Genomic DNA, 13,097 nt, shown 5'->3' on the forward strand with positions numbered 1-13,097 from the left:
GTAACATGGCCCTAGCCCTCACACTACTTATACTCTAGGTAGAATAGCAGATGTTCATAAATGACTATAAAAGCTTAACATTTGAATTCAGTGGTTATAGGTTAAAAAGTGCTTTCCTCACAAAAACCATGTGAGGTACATAGTACCTCATTACTTTCATTTTACAAATGTGAAAACTGAGGTTCTGAAATATCATGTTATTTTCACAACTGATGTCAGAGCTAGGATCTGAAGAATTCTCACTTTTCTACTCTACCAAAATGACTCTCCCCACTATGATCAAATAAAACATCATAAGTACATGCCAAAAGCAGGATTTATCTTCCCACCAAATTCATGTTTGCCTAACTTTTCTATTACACCTGAGAACATCGCCATCCTTCTTGTTACATGGTTGTGCAAACTCAGAGGCATCCTCCAGGTTTCATTTTTCCTTACCACCATATGCAATCAACAGCCAAGGCCTCTCAATTCTACCTCCATAACAACTCTCATGTTCATCCTCTCTCCACTAACACAGCCTTCACCCTAGTTTACATCCTCTTAACTTTTCACCTGGATAATTGTGGTGGCAGGCTAATTGGTCTCCTTGATGACAATCTTTCCCCTCTTCCATCCATCATCTGCTACCCATATGCCAACCACAGGACTATGGTTCAAGTCAGCCTATGTCACTCCCTTTGCTCAAGAAGCTTCTGTGACTCCTTTTCAGAATAAAAAGTCCTCTGAATAAGATCTGACTTCAGATGTATCACAATTTTGCTTCCACCTATCTTTTCAGGCTCATTACATACTACTGCCCCTCCCACAGCTTACCTTCCAGTCGAACTGCACTATTTGCTATTCCACCTTGCCCAACTCCCATTTCCATCAATCATACCTTTACACAAGCTTTCCCCTTGCCATGGAATTCCCTCCCTCTTCATTTTCACCTCAGAGAATACTTAGATTTCTTCAAAGCATCTCTTATAGGAAATATTTTCTGATTCTCCCAGTTGTCAGGTGCCCTTCCCTCCAAAATTACTTTGAAATTCCTTTATGTGTATATATGTTTGTATGTATTATGCAAGTAGTATATACTTATTTATTCACATTGTTTCCCCAAATCTAATCCCAGTAGAATATAAGTTCTTTGGAACTATTTCATTTTTGTCTTTGTATCACCGATGCCTGACACATAATAAATATTCAATAAATGCTAAATGACCTGAATTGAATTGAATTAAGAGAAACATAAAGCTAAGAGTTGAACATACATCTTCTCATTTCAATAACAGTGCTCTTTCCATTTAGGCTGTAATTCCCAAGCTGTAGGCCATGAATGTTAGAGATAAGGGTGAAGAGGAGAGGAGGAGGGTGAGAAGAGAGACGTGAAATCTGAAAATTCATATGCACACCAAGCACTGTCATTCTGATCTTGATTAAGTGCTAATAAAATGTTGTGACTCCCAATAATAAGTATGCAAATATACCACCTAGATTGAATAAATGTCTTGCACATATACATATTACTATTTTAAATGTATACAAATGTTAGCTTATTAATATAGCACAAATTCACTGAAAAGTGTTCTTGAATTTCTCATAGTTTCTTTGTCATCAACAAATACTAATAATGTAATACAACAACTATTATGCCAGGTCAACAAAATTTGCTGACATAAAAAAAAAAAAAAGGTTCAGAATTCCTGTATAACACCCATTCATAGGATTCTGGGTTATAACTCTAAAGATCAGCTAGTTCAATTTCTTTATTTTCTAGATAAGGAAAGTAGAGCCTAGAAAGCTAAATGACAGCCTTCAAACGGGTAGCAAGTATCTAAGGGAGAATTTGAACCTAATCCTTCTAACTTCAGAGCTCTTTAATTCAATTAAACTAATAACGCTTTAATTCAATTAAACAAGCTTTTATTAGGCACCTACCACACTGGGGATACGAGGTCAGAACTGAAAAAACTATCACTGCCCTCCAAAAGCATACATTCTACTATGAAGAAACAAATGTATGTATACAAATAAGTAAATATAAAATATATACAGTCATTTGGTGGGGGTGGAGCAGAAAAATCAGAAAGGCCTCCTAAAAGAGTTGGAACTTGATCTGAGAAAAGTTAGGGCTTCCAAAGACAGAGGAAAGGTGAGAGAGTATTGTTGGCATGGGAGACAGCCTATGTATGCAAGGACATACACAAAGGAGACAGAATGTTATAAAGAGACAACAGCAAGTCATGTAGGTTGGATGAAGTGTAAAGTGTGTGACGAGAAGGCATGGACTAATTGTGAAAGGTCTTAAATGTCAAACACAGGAGTTTTGTTTTATTCCATAGGTAATAGGGGGACCACACATGGGCTTTAGGAATATCAATTTGGCAACTGCCTAGAGGGTGAATTGGAGAACAAAGAGACTGGAGAAAGAAAAACCATTTAGGAGATTATCACAATTATCCCATAGAGAGATGATAAAAGGCCTGAATTAGGGTAGTGGTTATATGAGTAAGCAGGAGAAGACAGATGTGACAAGAATATGAGAGAGACATGAGATGGGAAGGTAAAATCATATCTGACTGCCACAGTCCAGGAAGACTTTGTGGAGGAAATGGCATTTCCATGGGAAGTGAGGGTGTTGAAGGGAGAAAGGAGGAGGCAGGAATAGAGAAGAAATTTCAAAAGCAGAGTTAATTTTACTCCCTTCTTCTTTTTATTGTCCTTTCTTTCTATCTCCTTGTCTCCTTAAGTAGCATATATTTATTTATATTCATGTTGTTCCCCCAACCCTAGCAAAATATAAGTTTTCCTTGAGGGGAGAGCTTAACTCCCCAGGCCAAAGTTAACTCAATCCTTTTGCTACATCCTTATCCACATTTTCTAGTTATTTAGTTATTTAATCTTTTATCTTAGCTTGGTTCTCTCTACTTCTCTTGTAAGTGTGCTCTGGAATTTAAACCATTAGGTTTGTACTGGTTTGCACTTTATTAGATGTCCATTCGATCCTTTCAGCTTTCCTTTAGTTTTTGATGAGTTTCTAAAGAATTAGATCATCCTTCTTCCTTCCAGAAGGGAGGGAGGGAAAAGCCTTTATTAAGACCTAACTATATGTGATAAGCACTGTAAATACAAATAGAAAAGACAGTCTTTGCCTTTCAAAAGCTCACACTCTACAGGGGTTGAAAAAAAAAAAGACATAGAGAAGGATTTAGCTGCAAGTTAAATGGAAAGGTCTCATAGTCTTTAAGGTGCAGTAGCAAAGCAAATCACAATGCCTCTTTAATGTCATTTCTACAGAAAAAAAATTAGTTCAGTTTCTGATATTTAGCCATTTAACAGTACTATGGACTTCGGGGTGAGAATTTTCTTTTCTGGGTCTTCAATATTTGTGGCTACAGCACTCATGGAAGTAAGTTGCCAGGCTACACGGACATGGGAGTTTGGTTCCAAGGCATAAAAGTACCGATGAGTTAAATAACCTAATTCCTAAAACTTGCCTATTCCAGTCTTTAAGCATCCTCTTCAGGGGTCCCCTCTACAATATGGTCATCACTGTTGCTCCTCTGCTTGACCTAGTGATGAATACCTCAACAGAGAGTCATGGGTTATTAAATATCCAGTAAGTACATAATTTCTATAAAAGGGCAAATGTTCTGATAAAAACTGCTTCAACCTTCAAGTTCTGAACTTCTCAATTCCATTGGCCTATCAGGATAAAGCCCCAATATTGGATCTAAAAGAATACAGTCCTTGGGAAGGGGTGGGCAAACCCAATTCTTATTTATTTCCAAGTTAGGTTAGTAGTTGACTACCAAGTTTAATCCCAAACTGATGTTTCTAATCTCATCTGGGTCAAAGCAAAGCTTTAAACATTAAGTTTGCTCTGTAACATGAAGTTTGCTATCAGACTTTGAGCTTTCCTTCTAGCTTCCTAAAGTAGAAAACAACTCAGTTGCTTGGCTTGCTAGAAAAGCAGCATTATTTCTGTTCCTAGAAAATATAGAAAGGGAACAGGACTCTTTTAAACTTGCAAATTATAGTAATACAATGCTCTGAATAAAGCTCATTTTGATGATAAAATTACTACTTGAGACTTATTATGAGAATGTTTCAGTTGCCTCCCAAGTATTCTGGAGGTATGAAAACAAATTTCACTAAATGTCAAACTGTGGGGAAAAAAGGAGGTTGAGATCTGATCATAGATATAAATACTAAAACTGTGAGTACCTTTTTTGTTGAAAAAAGTTTTAAAAAATAATTATTAAAAAGTCCTAAAAATAATTACCAAATATGTAGAATATAAAATGTTACACATCATTTGGAAATATGTAATATAACAGTACACTACAACATAATGTAATACCATGTAACATAATAGGATACAACAATGTAACACAATGACATATTATGATGTGATGTAACGTGACATTATATAATATGATCTATGATATGATCCCTGGCTGTCTTCCACACTTGGAATGTTATCTCTCTTCATCTTTGTCTCCTAGTTTCTCTAACTTCCTTCAAGTAAGTCCCAACTAAAATCCCATCTTCTATAAGAAACCTTTCCCAATCCCTCTTGCTTCTAGTTTCTTCCCTCTTTCAATTATTTCCTATTTATCATATATAGCTTGTTTATATATATTTGTTTGCTTACTGTCTACCCCCATTTGATCATGAGCTCCGTGACGACAGGGACTGTCTTCTGCCTTTTTGTTTTTAATCCCTAGTGCTCAGCAAAGAGCCTGGCACATAGTAGGTTCTTAATAAATGTTTAATGCCTGACTGACTGGCTTCACTCCTACTCATGTACTGCTGCACAAAGCTGGAGTAAATCAAGAAATTGTGCTTAGATACACTTTTTACAGGAAGTCATCACTCTAGCACCTTCCCTCTGTTGATTGTCTCCAATTTATCTTCTGTATAGTTTGTACATAATTGTTTGCATGTCATTTCCCCCATCAGGCTGTGACCTCCTTAAAAGCAGCAATTGTCTTTTGCCTTTCTTTTATCCCCAGAACTTAGCACAGTGCCTGGCATTTAATAAATATTTGCTGATTAGCTGACTATAATAAAATATTTAACCATTCAGTATTATATAACGTCACAAAATATATTATACATAACACAATTTGTACATTAACAGAAACTGTATGGCTAATAATCCCTGAATTCAGCCAACTTAAAAGCTGTTAATGAATAATTTTAAGAATCAAAGATGACTGTCTATAACTGTCAAAAATGATACCTATCTCCCCCAAAGATCATTTTCATCATTAATTCTTACGTATTATCTATAATTAAATACTTATTAAATAATTAAATTGTCATTTCATCAGTAAAGTACCTTCTCCACCAAATGATCACAACCTTCCATACCTTAATGGACTTTTTGATGAGTTACTGTGGCCAAAAAAAAAACCTCACTACCTGGTACAGTCAGTCCTCTGCTAATGAACCTCTGGACGTGGCTGAGTTTGTCCTTATTAAACGTATTACTGTGCTTTGGGAACTATTCCTTATCATCTGGATTTGAATCTCAATGGCTTTGCTACACAGAAGAAATCTAAATGTGTGTTTCTGTTGCCTAGTTATAAGCTGAGGACAATATACTTGTCAAGATCTGTTTAGAAGGCAACTAGGAAAAACATGATTTCTCTTAGTTCTTACAGGCTGATATGGAAGGTCTTCTTGTGGGAAAGCTAGATACAAAATAGCTATTGAAGTATTTGAATGACTGTTATGTGAAAGAGGTATCAGTATTAGACTTGTTCTAGCTAGCCCCAGAGGGTAGAAGTAGAAGCAATGAATAGAATGTGCCGAGGAAAGATTTAGGCTTGATCATAATATAACAGAGTGTTAGCTTAGTAAAGAATGATCAACTCTTAACAGCGGAAGAGGGACATGGAGAAAGACCTTTGAGTTCTTTTCAACGAGACAAATGGAATGCCCACAACAAGGATCAGTCCAAAGACTGTGCAATAATAAATAAGTAAGCCACTTTAAATAAAAGGAACCAGAAACAATATTTCCATGTCTGGAGAAACAACAAATGACCTCAGAAACAAAACTTTAGGTATAAATGGGGTTAAATTAAATGTACCTTTCCTAATATGTTAAAAGTGGAATACACTCCGGTTCACATGATCTATAAGATCCTGTTTTTCCCTTTATCCCCAAGGTTTTGCTACCAATTGATGGTAAAATACTAAGGCTTACTCACTCCATGGTTTCCTTTTCTAGAAAACTAAGATATCTATTTCCTTCCTATTTCCAAAATATTTCAAGAGAATAAAGATGATATGACATATGAAATATGATTTTGAGCTCAATGGAAGAAAGGGGCTATCAGTGAATGAAAGCTATCAGTACTAAAGTGCATATGAATGTTTTCTACTGTGTACTATAAAGTGCACTCAAATTTTCATCTACATTCCTGTCTTCTGCAAAAATTATATCATATATATCCAACATTATAACAAAAACTGAGAATATACATTTACATTTCTAAATATTCACAAAGTAATTTCATGCTTCATATTAAGAGCTATAGGCCAAAGAAAAGCTTTAAGCTTATTTTGATATTTCTACAATACTTACTGTGAATTCATATCCTGCATTAATTGAGTTAGCTTTTTCCATGGATTGTAGGCAGAATCAATGCTATAAAGCCGCATATGCATGGCTAATACATGGAACAGCTGATCTGAATAGATTAGGGAAAAAGTAATTAGTGAATTTACACATTTTTCTTCAAGATAAACAAAATTATAACCTCAAAGGTTACACTTAAAACATATAGACACTTGTTTCATGTCCTGTATAACATATAATTCCTTAAATAAATATTCCAGCTATGCCTCTTTATGCTTTCTTACATGGCAAATATTATAATTTATAAATTATAAATACTAAATTTATATTAAAAAAAAGCATGACATCAAAATTATGGGTCCCTCCTATATCATTTTGTAAAGAAAGAACTCTTGCTTATGAATGCTAAGCCTACTTTTCTTAATGACAGCCTAAGCAAATGTACTACCATGAAATTAACTGCAATGTGGATTAGTAGAAAGAAAGCTGGTATGAGTCAAGAAATTCTAGGTTTAAGTCCTACTTTTGACATATCCTAGTTGCACAACCCTAGGTAAGTCATTTAATCTCTCACCTCAGGCAACTCTATGAGAATATATACTGCAAAACAGTAGCTATCCCCACTGGTAGAGGAAGTTTCCTTATTAGGAGATTCCTATACCAATGGTATTTCCCCCGCTATTCTCCACCAAAAAACTGCAAACATCCACTAAAGAAGAACTTGAAGAAAAATTGTATGAAAAATCAGACTGGTTATCCACTGCCCTTGTGGGATCATCACTGTCAAGCTCTCGTTTCCCTTTCCTCAAAAAAAATTTTTTACCATCCCTCTATCTTATTATCTCAGATTCCAAGTTATTTCCAAAAGGGACTGCTAACAATTAGACAGTCAACAAGATTTCATTAAGCCAGGCACATAGTAAGTTAAGCACTGGATACAAGAATACAAGGAAAGCCAAAAACAGCCCCCGCTTTAAATGATTCCACATTCTAAATGGGGAAACAAACATGAAAACTAAGTATTATATATAAAATAAGTACAGGACAGCAGTGAAAGGAGAGGGAGTCAGGGGAGAGGTGAGAAAGATGTCCTCCTGAAAGTGGAATGAATCAAAGAGGTAGAGGTGAAAGAGAATATTGCAGATGTGGGGGACAGCCAGTGAAAAGGCACAGAGATGTGAAATGGGGTAAGGGGTTGGGGGAGAGGCGTGGATGAGGAGCAGCACACAGGCCAGCAGTAAGGTTGAACTGACGAATACATGGAGAGAACTGGAATGAAAAAGACTGGAAAAGTAAGAAGGAGATAAATGGTGGAGATATTTAATTGCCAAATAGAAGATTTTATATTTGAACCTGGAGGTAAAATGGAACCACTGGAGTTTACTGATTGGGGACTGTATCAGAGGGAGGAAAGCAACATGGTCAGATTTTTCCACCTTGGCAGCTGAGTGGAGGATGGATTGCAGTGGAGAGAGACTTGAGGAGGTAGACCAGTTAGGAGGCTACTACAATAATCCAGATGAGGTGATGAGAGTCCAACTCAGGATGGTGACTGTGTACATGAAGAGAAGGGGATGTACAAAAGATAAGTCATGAAGGTAGATATGACAAGATTTGGCAATGGATTGGATATATGGGGAATTTATTTTTAAATTTATCTAATTTCTCTCTGTCAGTTTAAATTTTCATATTTTTTATAGAGCATAGAACTTAAACAGAAGAATTTTTTTTAAAAAATCAGTGAATTTAGGGGAAAAATTTTGAAAATCTATTACATTTTATGTTAAGCATTCAAAACTGATAGAATATATAAAGGAAAAATTTACTCACCTGGGTAAATATGTATTCAGCAGGAAATTATTTAATAAATAATCACATTTCAAAATGTACTTAACTAGCTAGTGTCTTGTATGTAAATTAATAAAAACACTTAGTTTTCAAAAGCAAAAAGATAGCAGGAATACAAAATATTTTATAATTAGTATATATTTTTAATATGTTTCATTCCAGGAGATAGAAAACAATTTATGAAATAACTTCATCTGTTTCACTTAAAAATCAGTTGGGGTAGTTTAAGTAGACCAGTATGACAAAGAAGCAAAATATAAATTATATCACATTTAAAAAGTGCTATCAAAATAGCATTGCTCTCAGTTTAATATTTTAAGTATCTCTGACTTCATCAATGTGAGTACACCTGATGTTAACATCTATTACAACTCCTCCACGGTTTTGGGATTTTTATTTTGTTATTATTTTTTTTGAGGCCTTTCTTTGAATCTGGGATTCAGGAAGACCTGGATTCACATTTCATCTCTAATGCTTACTCCTGTGTAACCATGGATTAAGTCATTTAACCTCTCTGGGTCACAGTTGCCTGCTTCTCCATCTGTAAGATGGGGAAAACAACATTTGAGAATTTCCTTCATAGTGTTGTAGTGAGGTTCAAATGAAAAGAAGTATGTAAAGTATACTGCAAACATTTAAGCACAATATAATTGTCAGTTATTTTTACCTTATCTTTTTCAAAAGAAGTCATGGAAAGGGAAGTTAATGCAGACAGGGTGTGAACTTCTTTTTTTAAGGGCAAAAAAGAATGAAATTTTCCACCCATAAAATGGAAAAAATCTAACAATCAACACTCAACCAAATATTTCTAGGGTAATCCAGTCCATATTCTCTAGTTTATATAATAAAGAGCAAAAGAGCATGTTCATTTTGTCTTCTCTTATCTGGAAGCCACTACATACTCTAGGAGGCTACCTAAATTGCCCTTCCCACTGTCTGCTAATCCTTAACTCCAAAAATGTGGCTCCTTGAGAGAGCCTCTACTCACTCCATTTGACTTGAATTACTATGAAACGTCTATCCTTACTTCTTTCCCCTAATAATATTTGTTATTAACTACTCTGACTTCTCCACTATGCCCCAGGAGGTTCCTTATTGGGAAGATCCCATCATCCTTGCAAGATTCCACCAGCCCTGGTAGAGTGACCTTATCACTACCCTCTGTTCCTCTGAAACTCCGAAACCTCCACTAAGGAGAGAACTCAGCTCAGACATCGCCTCACTTTTCACCTGGTTGTACTGTGACTTCTCTGACTTTTCTGTCATGCTCTTCCCCTCTCAACTTCTACCCTCTACTTTTCAGCCTTTTGGGTACTGTCTTCCCAAATAGACTGTAACCTCTTTGAGGGCAGGGATGTCTTTCTTTTTTTCTGATTTATGTCCCCAGCTTAGCATAGTACTTTTTTTTTTTTAAGGCAATTGGGGTTAAGTGACTTGCTCAGGGTCACACAGCTAGTAAGTGTCAAGTGTTTTGGTCTGAGGCCAGATTTGAACTCAGGTCCTCCTGACTTCAGGGCTGGTGCTCTATCCACTGCGCCAACCAGCTGCCCCTAGCATAGGACTCTTTTTAGTCCATAGTAGGTCCTTAATGTTTATTGACTCTTGAATCTCATTTCACCTTTGTATTCTCAATAGCTGGCAAAGGGCCTGTACCTACTTCATAGGTGCTAGAAAATGGATGTTGAATTGTATATATTTATATTAGTCTATTCTATACATTTCCTTTAGATTAAAAGTTACTCTAAGTTAGAATTTCTTAAGCTGAGGTCTGTGAATTTGGGTTTGTTTTTAAAAAAAAAAATGTACATTTCAATATAATTGTCTTTCTTTGGAATCTAGCACATTTAATTTTAGTAATTTAAAAGCATTATTCTGAGAAGGGACCCATAGGTTTCACCACTGTCAGAGAGGTCCATGACACAAAAAAAGATTAACAAACCACACTCTAATATGATGTTTTCTAACCTTTTTAATAATTCTGACAGACTTCTAAAGTTCTCAAATTTCATAATATATTACAAGCCTCCATTTGGCACCAACATTCTTTGGTTTTCTAAGTGAGCAATGCCCATAAATGCTGAGTTGTTGCTGTTGCAGTATTATATTCAGAGGCCTTTTAGCAGCATTCATATAGAGAATTTATACAGGGGTTATAACAGCACTGGGGGTTTAGCTACCAGAAATCTTGCTAAATTTAGAAAGCAAAGATGGCATTGCAGCACTATGAAACATCAAAGAGGTCTTCATAAAGTACTACCAGGAACGAATGAATAAAGCACTTATTAAACATTTACTATGTACAAAGCACTGTGCTTTAAGAAAAGGTCTACCTTCCATTTCTTTTGTAAATTGCAGAGCAACTAGTACAGTATATTATTTAAATATGGCGTCTTTAATATGTAGGATTGGCTATGTAAGATCCTAGGTCAAAGGAGAGTTTATAGGATTATAAATGTAAGGCTGGACGAGATTCAGAATTCCACTAACCCAATATCTTCATTAAAAGATAAGGAAACTGAAGCCCAGAAAGGTTAAGTGATTTTCCCAAAGACACACAGGCAGTAGAGGCAAGATTCAAATTCAGACCCTGGAAGCTCAATGTTCAATGTTCTTCCCACTGTACATGCTGAATCCTTAATTAGTGGTAAGTTTAACTTTCTTCCCATGGCTGGTACTAAAATAAAGTATATCAAGACTACTGTCAAATCAACAAATATTATTACATACTGACTACAAGCAAGCCAATCTCCTGAACATTGCAGAGAAATAGAAAAAAAAAAAATAGAAGAAAGCTCTTTTTTTCAGGAGCTTACAAGCTGGTCAGAAGAGAATGACAACCATTCCACAAATTAATGATTTCACCTGTAAGGAAATTCAAAGCTCAATTTAGTGTTGAAAAGCAGTAACTAACTCAACCTCCAGGTGGCTGGTAACATCTATTTCTTTGCCAATTTTAACTGGTTTTTGTTGTGTTTTTAATTTTAATTATCTTATTTCACAGTGGATAGATATTGGATTTATATATTTTATACTTCCATAATATCTAAGCTGAGGCTTGGAGCAGCTGAATCATCCAGACAAGGCCTGGCACACATTAGGTACTTAATAAATGCTAAATGACTGACCTCATCCAACACTAGATCTCTCTCCAAAAGGCTACTAGAACTCAGCCTAGGATCACAGCCTTACTACCCCTCATGTATAGGTTATCACCTTGACATGGGAAAAAAAAAATCAAATCAACACTAAAACAGAGCTACCAATGATTACAGAAAGGAGATGACAATCTACTATTCTCTTAAATTCTCCTCCTCTTCTTCTTCCCATAATCACTCTCATTCAGAGTCAATAGCTACATTCATGTGCTGACAGCTGTACATGTATACCAGGGTACTGTCCTGGGACTGTTTATATTCTCTCTCTACTCTTTCAGTGATATCATCACCTTATAAAAATTCAATTATTATGTCTGTGAAGATAACTCCCAAATCCATATAACCAGCCTTTTATCTCACTCCTAAGATCCAAACCAACATAACCAACTGCTTACTGGAGAGCTCCATTTTGATAACAAATAAGGATCTCTAATATAATGTTGAAAACTCAACTTATCTTTTCCCCAAGCCCACCTCTCTTTCTAACTTCCTTACAGTGACAGAATTATTTTTGTGTCATCCAGGTTTGCAATCTGAAGAATCTTCAACTACAATTTCTCCTCCACTCCCTGCCCCCACATCCACTGATATGACCTTCACAAAACTTCTCATAGTCATCTCTTCTAGCTCAATTTAAGTCCTCATCTCTCAAATGGACTTGTACAATAGTCTCCTAACTGGTCTCCCAACTTCAAGATCTTCCCCTCTTCAATCTATGTCCTCAGCACAGCTGCCCAAAAAAAAAAAAAGAAAAAAAAGTTGACGTCCAGCATGTCCAGCCATCCCACTCCCTATCAAAGAGCTTCAGCGGCTCCCTTTGGCCTCTAGGGAAAAAAACACAAATGTGTCCCCTTAGTATTTGAAGCCCTTCACAACCAGGCTCTGAGTCCCCTTTCCAGACTGATTTCACCTCACCCTCCTCCATACATATTCTATGTTCCAGCCAATCTAGCTTACTCAACTCACTGTTCCCCATGCACAACATTGTGTGCCTTTACATAGGCAAAGAATGATCTCCATCTTTACATTGTCTTGAAATCCCATCGAGGATCAGTTCAGGCGTTACTTTCTATAGGAATCTTTTCCTGATCCTAACTCCCTAATATTACTTTGTATTTATATTGTGTATATTTTGAATTTACTTATCTTTGTATATGCTGGAACTCTCCCTCCTCCCCTAGTAGAACACATGCCCCTCCTGGGCAGGAACAATTTGTTTTAGTCTTTCTACCTCCAACAGTTAGCACAGTAACATGCAAAGTAACTTTTCAAATAACAATTCAAGACAGAATTATGAGGCAAGAAATGATTAATTGCCTAATCAGTGGTAAAGAAAATAAAGGCTGGAGCACTGGCCCTGGAGTCAGAAGGACCTGAGTTCAAATCCAGCCTCAGACATATAGCACTCACTAGCTGTGTGACTCTGGGCAAGTCACTTAACTCTAAATGCCACACCCAAAAATAAATGAATGAATGAATGAATGAATGAATGAATGAATGAATGAATGAATGAAT

At 36.1% G+C, this 13,097-nt stretch overlaps 1 protein-coding gene across 3 annotated transcripts in view; it reads right to left on the bottom strand.

Moving 5' to 3' along the window:
- UBR3 (ubiquitin protein ligase E3 component n-recognin 3) overlaps positions 1-13,097 on the bottom strand; it is a 309,463-nt gene that overhangs the window by 49,156 nt on the left and 247,210 nt on the right. For all 3 annotated transcript variants that reach the window (XM_027865976.1, XM_027865977.1, XM_027865975.1), the window contains exon 31: positions 6,586-6,691. In XM_027865976.1, coding sequence (XP_027721777.1) covers positions 6,586-6,691 — 106 coding nt within the window. The remainder of the gene's footprint in view (positions 1-6,585; positions 6,692-13,097) is intronic.

Source organism: Vombatus ursinus, unplaced genomic scaffold, assembly GCF_900497805.2.
Source record: "Vombatus ursinus unplaced genomic scaffold, bare-nosed wombat genome assembly UNPS02014779.1, whole genome shotgun sequence".
NCBI lineage: Eukaryota > Metazoa > Chordata > Mammalia > Diprotodontia > Vombatidae > Vombatus > Vombatus ursinus.